The sequence below is a fragment of the Seriola lalandi genome, unplaced genomic scaffold, assembly GCF_002814215.2.
Source record: "Seriola lalandi dorsalis isolate HSWRI2012SDOR001 ecotype SW California unplaced genomic scaffold, Sedor1 jcf7180002054889, whole genome shotgun sequence".
NCBI lineage: Eukaryota > Metazoa > Chordata > Actinopteri > Carangiformes > Carangidae > Seriola > Seriola lalandi.
In genome coordinates, this window is record NW_019525441.1 from 1236884 (window position 1) to 1257045 (window position 20162).

The 20162-nt window shown below is 42.2% G+C and overlaps 1 protein-coding gene across 1 annotated transcript in view; it reads left to right on the plus strand.

Moving 5' to 3' along the window:
• The window catches only part of sema3aa (sema domain, immunoglobulin domain (Ig), short basic domain, secreted, (semaphorin) 3Aa), a 32299-nt gene extending 13710 nt beyond the window's left edge, over window positions 1-18589 (plus strand). The window contains exons 3-17 of the mRNA XM_023429162.2: window positions 1444-1506; window positions 4989-5108; window positions 5987-6077; window positions 6170-6289; window positions 8170-8312; window positions 8451-8565; window positions 8658-8727; window positions 11076-11220; window positions 11360-11579; window positions 12102-12193; window positions 12313-12354; window positions 12599-12756; window positions 14465-14532; window positions 14632-14780; window positions 15745-18589. Coding sequence (XP_023284930.1) covers window positions 1444-1506; window positions 4989-5108; window positions 5987-6077; window positions 6170-6289; window positions 8170-8312; window positions 8451-8565; window positions 8658-8727; window positions 11076-11220; window positions 11360-11579; window positions 12102-12193; window positions 12313-12354; window positions 12599-12756; window positions 14465-14532; window positions 14632-14780; window positions 15745-16470 — 2322 coding nt within the window. The 3' untranslated portion in view covers window positions 16471-18589. The remainder of the gene's footprint in view (window positions 1-1443; window positions 1507-4988; window positions 5109-5986; window positions 6078-6169; window positions 6290-8169; window positions 8313-8450; window positions 8566-8657; window positions 8728-11075; window positions 11221-11359; window positions 11580-12101; window positions 12194-12312; window positions 12355-12598; window positions 12757-14464; window positions 14533-14631; window positions 14781-15744) is intronic.
• The last annotated feature ends 1573 nt before the right edge of the window (window positions 18590-20162 follow it).

A 20162-nucleotide genomic window follows, 5' to 3' on the forward strand; every position in this document is an offset into this window, starting at 1 on the left:
AGATTCAAACATGCTCAACTTTATTTTGGTTGTTGGGTGTTTTTTTTATGGGTTTATGTGAGAGCTCAAGGCAGGTTGGAAGGTGTTATTTCTCTTCTCTTCTCTTCTCTTCTCTTCTCTTCTCTTCTCTTCTCTTCTCTTCTCTTCTCTTCTCTTCTCTTCCCCTCTCCTCCCCTCCCTTCCCTCTGGAGTCCATTACTCTTATGTCTTTCTCCACTCCCTTCTGTCTCGGTCCAGACATGGCTGTCCATAATTTCATTACTCCACCTGGACTAGGTTAACAGTCTCTTTATCTGATTCGGGCAGCTATCATAGACACACAAGACTGACACAGACTTGCCTGCAGGCTGCATAGAGCTGAGCAGGGGAATTAAAGTGCTGAAAAATACATAGTCAATGCAGAGAGGGAGAGTGTCTCTCTGAAATCTTTTTGCCCTTGGCTCGGATGTGTATTTTTTCTTTTCCTTTTCGCTCTTTGCATCATTAGAAGATAAAGGCCAAAAAGCAGTGATTAAGCAAATCTAATGTAATTACCCTGAAATGTGCAATGCAGCTTCCCAAGAGAGGAAACCTCAGCTGATCTAGAGAGGAGATAAGGTTTAAAAAAAGAATAAGGAATGTGTGTGTCTGTGTGTGTGTATTGTATGGACATAATAATGCATACACATGCATGGGCATACATTTACATTGCTTTTCCCACATTTGTGTGACCACCAGCAATAAAAAGTGAGCTCAATCCCACCCAATTTTTGAGTATGTAATCATTCCCTTACTCATTACTGCTCACACATGCACACTCATGCTCCATGTGTGTTTATAATTCATGTGACACGAGGGGCCACAGATGGATTTGCCGTAAGGACAGTACAAAGCCATTATTTATTTGACAATGAGTCCTATCTCTTCCAAAACAAAGTATCAAAAGCCGGCTCTCTCTTCATATTTGAAGTGAAAACTACAACCATATGCTCAGGATTTGAACTGTTGAAAGGAGTTTAACTTCTTAAATCCCATAATTTGGACCAGAACCCATATTTAGACAATATAAATTTCTATATTGGCACAAGTGCAATACAAAGGGTAATATCCCTGCATATTTATGTTTCACATAAACATGGTACATTTTATTTAACTCTGTCTTTATTCATTTTCATTTGCCTTTATCTTCTCCACTTTTTTTACAGTCCATTGTTATATTGTTCAAGAGGCCATGGCCTATTTATTATATGTAGATGCAGTTGTGAAACACAGAAGTGAGTAAACCAAGCCTTGTGAGTATAAAACATGACAAATCAGAAGTCATTCTCCTGGAATTACACAAATCGTTCTTTCTTCTGATTCACTGCATTGACTCACTGCCTCCTTGTTTCATGAAACAACATGTGAATCTCTCTTCTCTACCTCCAGCACAGTGTGACTTTGTTTTTTCTCATTTTTGCACAGATTGCATGGCCTGCCACCCCCTCTAAGAGGGATGAATGCAAGTGGGCAGGGAAAGACCTTGGGGTAAGTCCACACTCATGATAGCATCATGATTTGAGCCCTCCCTACAATTTCTGCCTCTGTTGTTGCCCAATTTGTGTGGCTGTTCTTTGTGCCTCCATGTAATTCCTCAAATTTCTCTGGGATTTGTGTTTTGGTTGTCTGACTACATTAAATATGCAAACAACAATGCAGCATAGAAGTAACTGTCTGGATCCAGCACCCACGAGCAATGTAGAGAGGTAGGAAATTAGCTCAGATAAAAGTGATATTGGCCATGTCCCATCTCACCTCTGGCACACTGTACTCTCTACAGCCCATCCCCCACAGGCACCCACAACTGAACACACAGAAACACTGTACAACAGATGTTCAGTCACAGTCAAGTGTACACAGTGTCTCAATGGCACAGTGACGCATTACCTCAAAGGTTATTTGCTTCTGTGATGTACAGTTTAATGTTGGGAGTATGTTTATGTATGTGCCCGAGAGTGTGCGCATGTGTGCATATTTATGTGGGAGTGTATTGTTTGAGTTCCCGTTATCAGGCACGGTGTGTTAGCTCACATGTGCAATTCTGCGCAAGTTTGCTGAACACATATTATATGCCGCCAGCTTTGTTTGTGTGCACAACGGTGTTAGTGCGCGTTATCTTTGTGTTGCTGTTTGGATAGGCCCTCACTGTGTAGTATCTGATCTTAATTTCATGGCTGGATGCATCTCGAGAGCAGTGGCTGCAGAGCTTTAGGATTATCCAGAATTACATAGACCATTTAAATCACAGAGTTTCCACCAGGGTCTAAACCAGCCACCAGATTTTTAGGTTTCACACACAAACACAAACTCGCAGCCGCACAAGCAACACCACACGCTCGCTCCCTCGCACACTGGAAAGAAAAGATTGTGTGCTCTGGCAGCGCAAAATCGCACAAAACAAAATGATGAGGTATTCGCGTGCTGTGAAAATGTTTACCCTTGAAAATGAGGCGGTGAGAGCAGAGACGGAGTGCAGCGCGAGGAGGCCTTGATTAGGACATTACTGAAGCATTCAGAGCTCCCAAAGTGATGCATTTCTCCAAACCACAATTTACAGCCGCAGAACAAATGTAACAGCTGCCCCCCTCCAAAATGCCTGATGGCTGTATCATTCTCCTTGGCAGGATGAATGTGTAACATGGCCCAGGTTTTGTTGCATTTGATTCAGTGAACAAAGGGTTCAGATATTGGAGTGCAGCTTCACAATTTCATAGAACTGCCTGATGTAATTTCTGATTATTCCTCCAGCTATTACAGATATTAAAGGAAAAATAATAAGACTAAAGTTATCCTACATTTCCGATTTGTTTTCCATATTCAATTAGAGGCCTTAGCATAATCTCAAAAATTCACTCAACTCATCCAAATATATGCAAACCCATATATAAATATGTCTACCCATTTCTCCCATGGAAAGTCATCATCTCATCACTACCCAGTGAAGTGAGAGTCATTAATTTTATCCAATAATGACTCATTTATCCTCAGCGGGTGTTGTGGTTTTCACATAATGACATGGTTTGTGATCAGGGAAACAATTTTTCACCTGCGGGCAAGACAGAGCGGCATGTTTGAGTGACTTGCATAACTGACGTCTGTCAGTGTTTAGGTACAACCAACCTCCCACATAGCCAATGAGTCTAACTTGAAGACAGCCATGTAAAATCCTAAACAGACCTGACATGGGGGGGGGGGGGCTACAGGAGCTTGTGAAATACGTATAATAAGGGCGTGAGAATGATGTGGTGTGGGACCTGTGCTCCCAGTAGGAAACACAGGGGGTAAAGTCATTAAGTTACACAGTCACATAGATACAAAGAGGTGCAGGGCTGAGGTCAGCCACCAGACATCATACAGGTTTAGTCCTATGTGAATTCAGCAATAGCACCGTGTGCAAACTTTGTTGGGATTGAGGGTTAATGATAACACACACAGGTGACAGGTGTTAAATTCTTCAATGAACCCAGTCAGATAGAAACTGCTAACATGCTAAACACAATGTGTATTACAACAACACTGAGTTCAGATTTGGACAGAAAGAAAAAAAAATCTGCTTATTGACTTTCTTCAGTTCAGAAAATGATACCAATCTTGTGTCTGTACAGTAATATAAAGCTACTTCCAGCAGTCACTTAGCTTAGCACAAAGGCTGGAAAGAGGGAAAACGAATGAAATCGGATGAAATCCAAAGTGAAACATGACAATTTGTGGTTTTACAGTATGTGGGAAAATTTCTTTGCCCAGCAAGGAAACCACAAATTGCCGTTTTTACACTTTGTTTTTTGAATGGATTAAACCCTCAGCTAACTAGCTAAAATGGCTCTAGCTCCAGATTGATCTTACTGTTAGGAGAGTGGTATTCATTTTCACAGTGTGTTCTCAGCAAGAGAGTAAATAAGTATTTCCCAGAATGTCAAAATTTCTCTTAAAGCAGATGACTGTGGAGGAAAAACAGTCAGCACTGAAACAAGGGTTTCTACCTTTTTGAATAATAGCAGGAAATTCTGTTTTTTGGAAAAGGTTCTCAGTGTCTGATCCCAGAGTTAATTTGGTCCTGCAATGTAAAATGTCATCATTCCAAACTGAAGGCTTGTATCCATTTATGTCTCATTTGAGGGACATCATCAAACCATCAAACTGAAGTGTCCGTGAGGTTTAGACGCCTGAAGAGATACATGTGTTTAAGGGAGGAAGAAAGGAGGATAATTTGGCTGTCTGCATGTGATTCGATGTGTGTGCTGCGTTTCCAAATCCCTGAGCAAATGTGTACTTATTTGCTAGGTAGATATTCAGCATGTATTTATAATTAGGCAAACCCCAGCCTAATCTCTTAAACACATGTGCCCAAATCAACTCCTCCAGGCTGCTAATAACCCTCCCACATTAACCAATCCCCTTGATTAGCACTCTAATAAACAGTCTCACACCACTGGGACTATCAACATGAGCTGGAGAGCCAACCCAAATAACCTCAGTAAATTCAAACATATGGATCATTAAATATCTGAGTTGATTTGCCTGATTTGACTTACAGGTGGGATTTCCTTGAAGGAGACTCGGTTTCATACAGTTGTTTCCAAACCAACTGGAAAGTCCCCGCTTTAAACGGAACTCCAACAAAGCGTTTCTCTATTCACCATTATTCTCTGCTTTCTATTAGTCTCCACTTTCAGTTGAATCACAACAGAGCTTTTCTCTATTAGAAGTGTCTGTTTTATTTTAATAAAGGATAAACTTAATTTAAACTTTACGATATGAAGGGAAGAATTGGCAGCGTGGAGGCTCCTGCTAACATATGCACATTTTTTCACAGAGGTTTCATATGCTTTGCGAGGCTGTGTAATATACTGTGACAGGTAGGGACAGGTATTGCACGCAAATGTATTTAAATGTCTTTAACAGCTGTCTCTGTATAGAATTATCCAGAAATATGTTTTTTTTTTATGGTCCTTGTCTCATTTCTTTTTCAGAAAGAGTGTTCTAACTTCATCCGGGTCCTTCAATCATACAACCAGACCCACCTGTACATCTGCGGCACAGGAGCCTTCCACCCCATCTGTGCTTATCTGGAAATGGGCAAGAGGGCAGAGGTAATACATTTGGTGCATTAATGTTAGTTAACCAAATGTTGTGGGTTTTTAATCAGTTATATATATGCAAAAGGTAATTTAGATTTCAATGGAGCATTCATTAAGAAGTCATAAAATGTGACACCAGTGCTGGTGTAAACTAATGAGAGGGAAAATCTAATATTGTTTCTGTTTTAAAAAAAATGTACGTACTGCAACTGCACTAGCTGTATTGAGTATAATCCCTCACACACACACACACACACACACACACACACACACACACAATCTTTCTGTCAAGCATAGCAGTATTCATCCCCTTCATTGACTATCTTCTCATCGATGTTTTCCTTTGTGTGAAAAAGTGGTCACTACATGGGTGGACTTCAGCCATCGGAAATGAAACAACCTCTCCCCGCCATAAAAGTTTAATCAGTCATCTTGATAAAGGTCTGCAGGTTAATCAATGTACCAGCATGGGCTCTGCAGCCCGACAATGGGGAGGGGGTTGAGTGTTTGCACCATGCAGGTTTTTAGTACAGAAGACCCTGCATGTGTTCTCTTTAGTTTAAACCAATGTTGTCAGTAACTGATTTAAAGAAAAGGGAGTGAGTTAAATATTTCTTTTGTTACTTTTCTTTTAAATGTATTTAAAGAGTGAGGGTGATTTTTCCTTTTCTGCTTGACACTATTTTATTTCCTTTTGTTTCTGTTGTTGTTCTGTAATCAAAATCTTATCGCTTATATCTAGCTGAAGTTGTGGTGCATCCCGTTCCAAAAGTAGTGCGCTATAATCAGAATATGTTGTAATTTGAAACACAGGCTATAAATGTACCTTTAGCCAGGCTTAATGTGGCTTTCTCTGGCCTCACGTTGAACTCTGACCCATTCCACCACAGGACAACATCTTTCGACTGGCCTCACATTTCGAGAATGGCCGCGGGAAAAGCCCCTATGACCCCAAAATGCTCTCGGCCTCGCTCCTGATCGGTGGGTTTGATCTCCGCCTCGATTGGTTCCAGGAAATGTGCATTCAATTCAGAACTGGTCATTTGTTCCTAACTGTACTTTCTCACTGGCAGATGGAGAACTGTACTCTGGCACATCTGCTGATTTCATGGGAAGGGACTTTGCTATTTTCCGTACCCTGGGAGATCATCATCCAATCAGAACAGAACAGCATGATTCAAGATGGCTGAATGGTAAAAAAAAAAAGGATTTTATTCTGGAAGAATTCAATTTTCCTGTGAAGGTTAATCTGTGTTTTGTACGATCTAGTTTCATGTTTCATTTGGTATTAATATATGACTGGGTGTTGTCTCTGGACTCTACTCAAAAATGCTGTCTTTACTGGTTTTTTAAGAGGCCATTTGCATCTCCAAGCTAACACTGGAAGTTAACCATTAAAGTAAAATTGGACACTTGTGGCCTCCATACAATATACCTCAACTATTCACTGCAAGGTGGAAGTAAACTTATGTCATTGGCCAGTTCTGGAGAAAGACTGCCAGTGAGCTTTTCAACAGATTTTGAAGCATTAAATTCTCTCACAAGCCTCAAGCCTCCAATCATTTCCATTCATGTGCAGACATCAGATATCAGAGCCCATTCACAAAGTCACTGGATTTGCCTGCGCTAGTAAGATTAGCGTGGCAGTGCTGGTTATTGACTGTTCAGTCTGTCTGGCTATCTTTCGGCACCGCGGAGGACTTAGGGAGCCACAAAAGGTCAGTTTGAACCTTTCCCTCAAGCTGTGCCATCCTTTTCCCCCTCTTTCCCACAGAACTAATCCGCTCTCAGCTGTTTTCCTGTAGTGGAGTCAAATTCCTCTCAGTTTCCCTCAACCATCCCACCCCACCCCCTCCCTCCACCATCAAAAATCACAAACACTGGCCTCTGCAGTGCTGATTACTGTGACATATTAATAAAGAGCGATTTAAAAGGGAGAAGTCATTGTTGCCACGTTAATCCCCATCAATCTTTCACCTTGTTCAAACAAATACGCCGGGGATTGTATCCATTCTGCAAAATCCAACTCCTTCTCCACAAAGGGGGGATTGTAATTGCATGGATTACTGGGATGGGGATATTCTGTTGAGCCTTTATCAACAAGGTTACATGGTACTCAAATGTAACAAGAAAGAAACTTGGGAATGATTCTAAAGGGATTCAGGGTTAAATGGCTTTACTAGCCTGAATTCATGCATTTTATTTACACATCTCTTCACCTTTTAATGCCCTCTCACTCTCATGTAGGTTGGATTAAAGCTCCTCTGAATAAAGTGGCCTTTTGTTGGAAATTAAATGTAATGAATTGTGTGACCTCAGTGGTTGGTGGTACTGGCAGCAGCCTGTTTTTGTATGTGAATGCATGCACAGTTGGATTTATTAATGCGCAGATTTAATGGAACATATTCACAACGAAGGTATGAAGCGTGTGTGGGGTACACATGATTCATGCCAGAGGTCTCGCACCCGCACAGCGCTTATAAATCTGCTTCCCACTTTGGCCACACTCTCCCTTTTCACAGCTACTCTATATCCTAAACGGCCATGGAGGCGTAACATGGCACTGCTTGTTTCTCTCCAGCTAACCCCTGAGCTTTCAGACACAGGCTCGTTTTACGCGTGACGACGCCTCAGTGACTGCGGCCACTTTTCCTCAGTCCCTATGCCCCTTACAGGCAAGACATATCTCAGCCCCAAGGCCTCGGCCTGCCCGTTTAGCTTTGATTTCCTCTCGCGCTTAAAGTTGAGATAAATTTATTCATGTGTTACTGGGGACAATCAGAGCCATGTGTGTTTGCGAGGATGTGGTCTAGAGAAGGGGGTTATGTGGGATTTGGACTTGGAGCGCTCGCTTAGGGTAAAGTCAGATATTATAACACCAGGGTGTAAAGTGAATGGCTGTTATAACTGAGCCGTGACTGGAGAATATCATGGGGGATTGGTTTTGGAGGTGTAAAACAGGGGTGAAAGGCTTGTCATTGGGACAGAGGTTGGATCGTAAAAATTACGTTTGTGTATGAGTGTGTGTGTGATTCGCTGTATTCTGCTTTATTCGTTTTATTTGTTCCTCTAGACCCCAGGTTCGTCGGCGTACACCTGATCCCAGAGAGTGACAACCCCGAAGACGACAAGATCTTCCTGTTTTTCAAAGAGAACGCAATGGATGGAGAGCACACTGGGAAGGCTACCATCGCCAGGATTGGACAACTGTGTAAGGTAACAACACACACACAACAAAATGCTTTGCATAGTTTACTCTTAAGCAATGGAAATACTCTTTATTTCTTGTATTTAGACTTTCTCTCACAGAGATATATTCATGTGAAAGCTTACACAAATGTGATGATGTTACAGAACGATATGGGAGGTCACAGGAGTCTGGTGAACAAGTGGACCACTTTCCTCAAGGCCCGGCTAATGTGTTCAGTCCCAGGGGTCAACGGCATTGATACACACTTTGATGAGCTACGTAAGTGTGTGTTCTTTATTTGTGTGCGGAGAAAGGACTTGGCTCCTCTTCAAAAAGCTTCACCTTCACCCACTCCTCTTTTTTATTTTCAGAGGACGTGTTTCTCATGAGCTCCAAGGACCCAAAGAATCCAGTTATCTACGCTGTATTCACCACATCCAGGTACAATCCCATCCAGATCTTTTCACAATGACCTTCCTAAATGTGTGCACAGGGGCTCATATACTCAAGTAGCTCGACAGACACTCGTAGTATCATATTTGTTTTGTTGATTTGTTGCTAGGAGACTAGAAGGAGCTGATATATATTCAACCGGCAACCGCCCTGGACAAGTTATTTCCTCTGTATTTGAAAAACACACACGCTTCATATTTCCTTTCAAGAATTCCTCCCTTTCACATCTTTCGTTCCATCCCTTTATCTGTAATTTCCTTACCATTCTAAATGACACAGCAAAATGCGAGCGACCGAGCATGGCCCCTGCCAAATTCCCAGACAGTCCCATAATCCACTTACAGGTGTCTTACGGTTGCTTTTCCTTCATATGGCTCCCCTCGCCTCCACTGAGGTTGGAGATTGCTTTTAGCCGATTCCCCATTCCCCCCGTTACCTGTCCTCTTTTTTTCATTGAAACCCTGGCAGAGGCTTGTAGGGAAATCAGATTATGGAGCAGGAGGGAGCGAGAGAAACACGATATTCACTCAGCAGGAACGCACGTCTCTCCCCTGGCCGCCGCCCCAGCATTGAATGGGGTTTTCAGAGGCCGGGTGTGGCTCTATTGAAGCATGCGGAGAGGTGAAGGCGCAGGCCAAGGCAGATAAGTGAGTTGAAATGGCACAGATGGTGGCACTTATCATGATGATGATGAATTTGCATTTGGGAAGGAGGAGGGGGTATTTTGTGTCCAGTAGTGTCTCTAAACCGCTTTGAAAGGAGGACAAGCACCATCAATCACCGCTAATGATAAGACAGGCTGAATAGAATGGCGGCGCAAGCTAACGCATAGTGACGGGCGCCTCGCATCAGCAGGCCCGTATGGCCTTTTTTCAGCTCTCTGGAATGTATTCAGACCAAGAGGTCGGTGCAGGGTGGTGGGCGTACACCTACATACCCACACGTGTGCCCGCCCGCACACACGCACAAACACGCACGCACATGCATGCTTTAAAATTCAATTATAGGGCATTGAGGAATTAGAGTGGTTTAATTGGTTTTCTAAGTGGTCGGTTTTCAGAGATGAATAGAGCAGAGATTCAGAGGGACCGGCTTTTAATATCACTGCTTAATGAGGCACAAAGAAGCTGCCACTGACAGATCAATGTTTGATTGTACCCCTATTTGTGTGTGTGTGTGTGCATGTGTATGCATGTGCATTTTTTTCTGGGGTTGACCGAATTTGTGTGCCTCTCTCTCTCTCTCACTCTCTCAAACTGTGTGTATCTGCACAAACACATGTTCACCCTCCTTCATAAGCACAGATATAGGAGTGTCTCTTTTTTTGCCCCCGGAGTTAATTGAATTTCTCTGTAATTAACATTTTCAAATGCTAATCCATTCATCTTCCATGCTTTGGTGAGTACTGTCGGCTGTGTGTATGCCAGCCACATCCCTAATTAGTCTGATACAACTTCCCATCGCAGTAAGCAAGACAAAGAACGTCCCGAATCTTACTGAAGCATTTGGTTCCTGCGAATGCAAGAGATTTGCTGTCCAAATGAAAATCTGCCAACTGTAAAAAGTGACACTTGGAAAGTGGATGACTGAAGTTGCGATTAGTTTTGAACATCTATAATCTATGAAATCTCCTCATACAGTCAGGGGTTTTATTCTTGATTTTGCTCAGAGCAAACAGCCATCTCACTTTGTCCTAATCTCCATATGAATATTTCAATAACTCTTGTGGAATATATTTCTTGGATTATTTACGTGGAACACCCAGATTCTCCCCTCAAATGAGTCATAACTCAAATAGCTGTCTTTTGGACGACCCGGGACGGAGCATGAATTGAAATAAAATCCACATCATTTCCCTTATTTTTGCATGATTGATTGACCTTGCCCTGCGTTGGACCTTTTCTGGCTAGTGAAAGAAAAACCCACCCATCTGGCTCGAGCAAGCACTCGCAAAAATACTGGAGGAGATTTCAAATATGCTCTCAACCAGGTCTCCTGTTTTGTTGGTGCGGCGCCCAAATTCCTGTCTGTTCTCAAGAGGCTGGAAGCAATCAGAGAGGAGTTCCAATCTGTCATTCCTGTACTTAGGTAATGACAACCTTGCTCCCCGCTGTCTTTGTGCGATGAAGGGTCATTTTGTTGTCTTTCTTCAGTATTTCACAAGCTCCTAATCCCTGTCTTGTGACCGATCATTTATAAATCCCCTTTGTTTGTCTCAGTCATCCTTCTTTATTTCACAGCCCTCTCCCTCCCTCCCTCCCAACCTCTCTTGTACTTAAACTCTTTTTCTTTTGGTATCTCACCCCTTCTCCATTTCTCTCTCTTTCCCTCCACAGTAACATCTTTAAAGGCTCAGCGGTGTGTATGTACAACATGGCAGACATCAGACGAGTTTTCCTGGGTCCCTATGCCCACAGAGACGGACCCAACTACCAGTGGGTGCCCTTCCAAGGGAGGGTGCCCTACCCTCGCCCCGGCACGGTGAGCTTACACATAAACAGTTGTTCACAAAAGCAGTACATTTACAACCAGTGAACATTTCCATGACACCAAATACACATAACACTGATTCACATTAATGCTTAACCTTACCTGTCTGTCATTTTGCTGTCATTCTCAGTGTCCCAGTAAGACATTTGGCGGTTTCGATTCCACCAAGGACCTTCCAGATGATGTCATCACTTTTGCCAGGGGGCACCCAGCCATGTACAACCCGGTGCACCCGATAGGGGGGCGTCCCATCATGGTGAGGACAGATGTGGACTACCAGTTCTCCCAGCTAGTGGTGGACAGAGTGGAGGCGGAGGACGGACAGTATGATGTCATGTTCATCGGCACAGGTACTCAACTTCTTACAGTTTGCCTTTTGCTTTGTGTTTCAACGTTTATTTTTGATGCCAGGCTGGTCCTCAAGAAGCTTTTTTCTTTTCTAGAAGAACATTTCTAAGAAATGATTCAGATGAGTCATAGTTACATAGTATTTGAAATTGATTGTTGGCATTTTTTTTTTTTTTTTTTTTACCAATTTTTAGTCAAAAATAGTCCGTTTAGTTTTAATCTGGATCATATTTTGTTAAGTTGTTGTTTCCTGTTGCCACCATACTTTACAGTTAATGAGGTTCTCTTGAAATATGAAGGGAAAAACAGAGAGAAGATAAGATTTGATAGTTCACCAGAAACTATAATTATGTTTTCAAATAAACACAGATAAATTACAATTTCTTTTATTTCATGCATTTCATTTCATTTCCTAATCCAGTTAAACACAAACAAACCTTTCACTGAACAAACACATACTGTATGTTCATATGTTATCAAAATAGGCTTGTATATACACGCCCTGTATGTCTGTGGTCTTTCAGATATGGGAACAGTGCTGAAGGTGGTGACAATCCCCAGAGAGAGCTGGCATGACCTGGAAGAGGTGGTACTGGAGGAGATGACTGTCTTCAGGGTATGACATTGAAAATTGAGTGTTAATAACAATTTATGATGCTGACATCGTGGCTACATTATAAAACTAGCATAGCTCTATAGATGTGGTGTTAAACAGGCTGTATTTGCTTTGTACAGGAGCCCACCCCCATTACTGCAATGGAGCTGTCCACCAAGCAGGTAAAAACCTGTTTTCACATGTTATAATTCTTCCAAGAGTTGTTGACAAGGCTAACAAATCCAAGGGAAACAAAAAAGTGTGAACTTGTGGGCCTTTAAGCAAACGCTGATAACCAAAAACGAAGATATGTAATGTGCCTACAGAGAACCAAACCCACAAGCACCTTCTTTTCACAACCTCTCTAACTGAGCCACACAGGACCAGTCAGTTTTTAAATCCTTGCTGTTTCTTTGGCTCCCACAGCAACAGCTGTACCTTGGCTCGTCACTGGGTGTATCACAGATGTCTTTACACCGTTGCGAGGTGTATGGGAAAGCTTGCGCTGAGTGCTGCCTGGCCAGAGACCCTTATTGCGCCTGGGACGGCACCGAATGCTCAAGATACTTTCCTACCGCCAAGAGGTAGGAGCTGACACACATTAAACACTGTTCTGTAACCTCTTTATCTGGGTTTATTCAGGGTTAGCTAAGCCTGTGTGCCTCTTTTCAGCAACATTCTGCCTTTGTATTAATGCCGTCACAGGCAGTCACACCTGGGACTTATCAGTACACCTGCACTCTGCTGTTGCAACTGGCTTTAAAGACTTTGCTCAAGGGCTTTTTCATCATGCAACCTTGTTAATCCAACCTCAGACCTCCACTGGCCTATTAGCAAGTGCATCCCGTCCAAAAAAATGTACACGAACGCACGGTACATGCCAAAACATGTAAACGTGGAAGTAATCTGGAGTAGGAATAATACACAGGCACAAAATACAGTCATTAAATACGCACATGCTAAGTACGCAAAAGGTTCCAAGAGGTATAACAACCTGGCTTACAACTCCTGCCAGTAACAGTTGTTCTGAGTTATGATCCTGTCACCTTATGGCAAAGATGCACACACATACATATAGAGACATACATGAACATACACCTACACAAGCACACATACACACTAAATTATAGCCAACAGGAGCTGTCTGACCGCTTCACCCCGCAGCCAGGAGGTATGAACATACACACCCTCAAATTACCCTCTGCTGAATCCAGCGGGATTAGGCTGACCACTACAGCCCTCACACACACATTTACACACACACACACACACACACACACACACAACACACACATAGCACTACACCCCTGCATTTCATTCATCCAGAACTTCTCACACTAGCAGAAGTAGGCCAGCGGGTATACTCCAGCTTGGCAGGGTTGCAGACGAGGTGGCACACCCCGTGGTTAAGGCCAGGACCGGCTCCTCTCTGCTCTACGCTACAAATATTTTCCCTCTCCCAGAAAGGGAACCAGACACCCATCCCCGCACGTGCTCAGACAACCAAAGAGACGAGAATGTACAGAGACATGTGTGAGAAAGAGACAGAGATGAGTATCTAAATATGTGTGGTATATATAAGCGAGGAAGGGAGGATGAAAGTAGCCATATGGTGTTCGCAGAATTTCACTTCATCTGTTTCTTTTCTACCTATAATGGTTCCACATTTTCCCTCCACCTACTTTATTTCCTTCTTTCCAGCCCTCGTCTCACCTTTGGCTTACCCCATCTCTTCCTGCTTGATTTTTTACAGCATCCGTCAGACATTTTAAACCATGACAACTAGGAACAGGGGAGACACAGTCGCAGTTAGTCAGTGAGGCCAGGCTATGGAAACTCCTCACATCCGCAGTAAAAAAATAAAATAAAAAAAATAAAAAAGCTGAATGACATAGTGGACTTTCACATCGAGAGGACAAAGAGCGGGCCTGCTTTTGCGAGGCTTTTCAAGGGCAAAATAATATTGTATGTGTTTCATAAAAACGGCTCATCAGAAGGCAATGAGGCACGCAGTTTCATTGCTTGGCAGGTTTATGTTTCTTACATTCTTCCAGGGTTTAGTTTTTTTTCACGCATGTGATTTAACAGTAGAGTGAAGGTTGAATAAATACACATTTCTATTCCTGAGATGTGAGTAAAGCTCAATGTGGACTAGTGTTGGGTAACAGTGCCCCCTAGTGGTTGAAATTAAACAGTACAGAGAACAGAATATGTGATCAGTGCATTTCTGGTCTATATTGTAGAACATGTGTTGTCAGTATACTTAAATTTAATTGCAACATTTCTTCCCAGGCGAACCAGACGACAGGACATCAGAAACGGAGACCCTCTCTCTCAGTGCTCTGACCTTCAGCATCATGGTACCTTAATGACTTCACACACACACACACACACCAGCACTCTCCCCTCTTCTTTCACACACGTCTCAATCTTCTTTCTGTGTGTTTCGGTCTGAGTAGACGACGTGGAAGGCTTAAGCGGCAGCGTGGAGGACAGGAGTGTGTTCGGTGTGGAGAACAGCAGCATGTTTCTAGAGTGCAGCCCCAAGTCTCAGAGGGCGCTCATCTACTGGCAGCTGCAGAAGCCCAACGACGATCGAAAGCATGAGGTGTGTGTGCATTTCTTATGTTATTCCTGACTTGCAGCATGTTAGAGAATGTATAAATTGCAGGGCGCAACTCACACAGCCCAATTTAGACTGTGGTATCTATAGTATCTATTTTACACTAATTAGACTTCTGCAGACAAAACATCATCTCTCTGCCAGGGGCCACGCCTTTCCTGCTCTGTTATCATGTTATAACCTATGACCCTATTGACCTTTAACCTTCATGACCTAGAGAAGGTGGAAACCTTGGGCTGTGGATGTTAAGATTGACTTTTGACCCCATGATGTAAGAGTATTTTTGCTCAAGTTTCTAATGTGGCTATATTTGTCTAACCGGGGCGTTCAGAGGGTGTTGGTTAAGCACAGGGGAGGTGAAGAAATACAAACCAGAAAGAGCAGTTTGAGAATGAATCCATGAGTTTGAAAGTTTATCCAACACCAAAAACTCTGCAGAGCAGTTTGTAATAATATATGGAAAGAAAGTTGTCACAAGTTATCAGGAAGTTAACACAGTAGTCCCATTCAAATAAATCACATAGCTGCAGTTTTTCATGCAGTGCTGAACATAGCCTGAGTTTTAGCTGAACTTTTGGCTCAATCCAAGACTCAACCTTTTCTCAACCATTTGTGGACTCGGGTCTACGTAAACTTAAAGGTGCCCTGTGAATTTTTTTTAATCGTTCAGTGTTTACATCCATCTTTGCCAGCTTGCTAGTCTTCTTCTTTACTGCCTCTGTTGGTTTGTGTGCACATTTGTTGAAACATTGCACCATGGCTTTACTAGTGGTCAAAACCTCAAAGTACCTTGAAGTGATGGGTTGTAGAATTGTTCAAAAAGTTCAAAAAACTGTGGTCCAGAGTCACAGAACATGCCCATTTGTCCGTAAGGTCAACATGTCTTCTACCCTTTTTCTAATTTTCCAACCATTATTTATTTTGTTGTGTTTCACTCTGTCTTTTTCAGATCAAGTTAGATGACAGAGTGCTTCGCACGGACCAGGGTCTGCTCATACGCAGTCTGACTCAGTCTGACACAGGTATCTACCACTGCCAGGCTGTTGAGCACGGCTTTATTCAGCCACTCCTGCGCCTCAACCTCCAGGTCATCCCCACCCAGAGACTGGGCGACATCCTTCCTGGAATTCCAGGCACAGGAGGCGGTGTAGGTCACTCTGCAAAGCACAGGCTGTGGTACAGAGATTTCCTGTCTCTCTTGGACCACCCAGACCTCAACAGCGTGGAGGAGTTTTGTGATCGAGTTTGGAAGAAAGAGCGCAAACAGAAGAGGGTGAAGGCGCCCAACGGCAATGGTCAGGGTAAACCTGACAGCACTGGCGGTTCTGCATTACGGCCTAAAGCTTTGGCTCCCAATGCTCAGAAGCAGCAAGCCAGTCCACCACAGAGCAGGTCATGGCTTCAGGCTGGAGCTCCAACAGTGGAAGGGGCGGCACGGGGCCAGAATACCCAGAAGGGTCAATCAAATCTAGGTATGTTGAGTGGCCAGGCACCCAACAACAACCCGAAGACACAAAGCAGCCAGAGGGGGCAGGGTAGCCTGTCTGGTTCTCAGGCCGTGGGGGGATCTCGGGCGAGCGGCCAGCACACGGCCAAGTGGAGACGAATGCAGGAAAATAAGAAGGGACGTAACAGGAGAACCCACGAGCTTCAAAGACCTCCACGTAGTGTTTGAAAAGAAGCACAGAGATGCACACATGCAACCAGATGTACACACACGAGCACAAACCAAATGCATCCACACATACTGTATACACACAAACGCATTCTATAGATTGTGTATCCAATGTATGATTCAGTGACCTCTCCATAACAACAGCCAGAACAAAAAAAGAGAAAAAAAACATCAAACACAGTTTTTAGGTAGAAATACATGAATTGCACACATGTAACAACAATAAAGCTCTCATTCAAAGACTCATACACAAATGCAGATAACCTGTGAAGATGAACAGAGGACGGACAAACTGGAAAGCATACTGTAAATGTGTGAGGATATGGCTGGTTGCCTGGGATACTGCCTGGCAGACACTTCAACCTCCTGTACATAAGCTACTAAAATAAGACTGGGATGAAAACGTTGAGTGAGTTGTTCGTTGGTGAGCAGATGAACTTAATATGCTGACAGGACAGTTGTGGAGACATTAATAGATACACGGACATTTAAGGAAGCAGAAATGATTAATTCATTGCAACCTGCTGCCCTCTTTGACCTGAGCATGTGAACTGCAAGATAGTGTACATGGAAATAGATTAAAAAGAACTCTTATTTTGAAGGAGGACTAAAGAACCTTCCGTCTAGTCTTTCAAGTCAATACAAACAACAGCACACTGAAAGGAGGAACAGGAAAGGGTTGCACCTCCAGGTGTGCACAGCTTGCACCAGTGGCCCACTCGTTGTTTAAAAACAACAGAAGCATTAGTACATGCAAAAACTGCAAAGTCATGCTGAGAAAGTGCTTCATCGCAACCCTCTCCACCTGAAGCTGGGAAAGCATTGTGCATGTTGTTGTCAATCAATGTTTTAATAAGCTAGTTATTTTATGGAATTCTAGAGGCTTTTTTTTTTTCTTTTTTTTCTTTTTTTTTTTTTTTACACCCTACCTAAAAAAAAATGTTACATGTTTCTTTTATATTTTCTTTCCTTTCCAAACCAGTGGTTCTATTTTTGGGGGCAAAAATTACAAGCAACATAGTAGTCTGATTGTGCATTATCCCTTCTGCTCCCGAGGATTCTGTGTAAGTTATTATGTTGTTGCTTTTGCTGGGATTTATAGATCTGGGCACAAATTCCAGTTGTAGACTATACTAAAAACCCAGTCTGAAATAGACTGCCACTTGTTTTGTGTACATATATACAACAAACTTAACTCTCTGTGTATATACAGTACATATACAGTACAAGAACACCACTTGATCATTATTTATTGCTCATTGTTTTGTGAAAGGGTTGCATTTATTTTTGATATTATGGTATTTTTGGCTCATCAATATATTGGAGAAACAATGGCAACAGCAACTAAGAAAACTTTGATGGACCAACTGACTGAAATTGTATCACGGAGTCCCTTTTTGGGGATATAAGGTTTGAAAGTGAATTAAGTAAAGGGGTTTATGTCATTAACCAAATTTCTGACAGAGATCCCACCAACGATAAGCACAATTTTGTCTCTTTTGCCTTTCATAACGGATCATTTTATTACGTTTTCCTTTCTCCCAGATCCATCCAACATGTCTTTTATTCATCGAGTAGCCATTATGTGTAAGATAATTTCCCCAAACTGAAAAACCTTAGCTGTGAATCTCTGTAAGAAATAGTGGAGAAAAATGTTAAATCTAGTCTGAGGAGAAGACACGTTATACTGCATGTGAATGCTACCTACAGTAAGTGCATCTTTTTTATCGTGTCTTTATGTGTTTTGTGTGAGAGGTAAAGTTCCCTTAAACCAAGGTGTGAATTAATTTTTGTCCTTTTGCCAAAACAGTGATATTAACAACTCATGATACTCTGGCCAAAGCTGTTTGAGATCCAAGTTCCTTAATCTCCAATTCAACAATGGTACCCCCTGTCTTCCCTGTCCCCTTAATACATGACAAGAGTAATGTGTCAATGCAATAAATTAGAGCAGATAGTGTCCTGTACCAACACTTCAAAAAGTTTGGTGTGTCCCTAATTTGGGTCTCTCCCTCAGAGTTAGAAAAGCGAGAGAGCTGAAAGTTACCCCTGCTGTAACACAGTTCTTTCTGGCATGCATTCAGTTGTCTAAATAAACATCTCCGTTACAAAAAAAAAAGTTTCTTTGTTCTCATTTCATTCCAAAACTGCCTGCACATGGTGTTCTCAGCCTCATTCTGTTCTACCTTGCTAGTTCAATAGCAGAACACAGCCACACTGAGGCTGTGAGACAGTCTGCAAAACAAAACAAAAACAAACACTTGTGACTGTAAAATTAATGTTTCAGGTTCCTAGTATTGTGCACTCACAGTCAAAGTTTAGTGCGAGACTTGATGTAAAAGAGCCATCGTTAACAAAATTCGTTTCACCTGTGCTTTTCCTGCTATAACGAGTCTGCCATGAACAAGGTGTGTTCTGGAAAGCTGGAAGGTGATTAATTTTTATAGTGCTGCGAGGTTACATTCATGTTTGTTGTGTTGTGATGGAGGAAGACATCCCACAGATGGATATTTTCAAATTAGAGGTAAGTGAGATTTTTGTTTTTCTCTCTGGAATTAGGGTGAAAAAACTCTTCACACTACACCCACCTGAGAATAAACTAAGAAGAAACTGTTCAAATGTTCTTGTAGCTCTCAGCTGCTGTTAATAAATATTGAAGGTAGTTTACAACAGTTTTTTTTTTTCAATGCAGAAAGACATTTTGACTTGTCATAGCATGAAAAGCATGGGTGTTACTAATAACATTCTCAATGACTCTGTTCTAGTTTGAGTGCAGCAGATATAAAGAATTCAGCCATAGTTGATTTCATTGTCTATGTGGGCTTTTCCTAATGTGACAATGTCAAAATCTTTTCAGTTTAGAAAAGAAAAGCTATAAACTCAAACAAAAAGAGAGATTGTGGTTTACAGAGAATGTGTTGATTCTCATGATGAACCACCAGAGGGTGCTGATGTATTGCTGCCTTTGCAGCCTGCTTGACAAAGCCCAGTCCAAGGCCTTGAAGTGGAGTCCAAGTGGCTGTAACACCGAGACATGTCGCAATATGTTCACAGAAATGCCTTACCTTCGCAGTCAGACACAATTACCTCTTAAAGCATGTCCTTGCTTCATGGCTGGTTCTGTTACCATGGCGACTGTCCTTGAATGTCCTGTGTGTCTGTGTACACATATATATGTGTGTGTGGGTGACTGTCTGAGTCTTAAAAATACATTCTCAGCTGTAGAAAGCAGATGTCTTTACCATTATGTTGGAGGGTTTTATTACTGTGTGCTTTGCTTGAGGCGAGCTTCTCCACTGTCTGAAGTGCTCTCCTCTTCATGTGTGCTCAGAGCTACAGTACGTTTCTGTTGGAGCAACATTTTGTCTCCTCTTGCAGACTCATCTCAGCAACAGTCAGCCATCAGCTGCTGCAGGATATAAGCAACATTCATTAAAACTCTATCGATCACAATTATTACTTCCATATGAAATTGATTGAAATGTATTATTTATTCATGTTTTCACTGGATTTTTCCCTTTTCCTTTTAAAATGTATAACATAGTATTTGAGCTATTCTTGGAGGAAACATACATTTGGACTTTTGAGAATAAAGTTGTAATATTTAGAGAAAAAGGTGAAACAGCTTTAACACACCACAGGAGCTTATTAGGGTTTCAGAATATTAGGTCTTGATAACTGAATAACTCAAC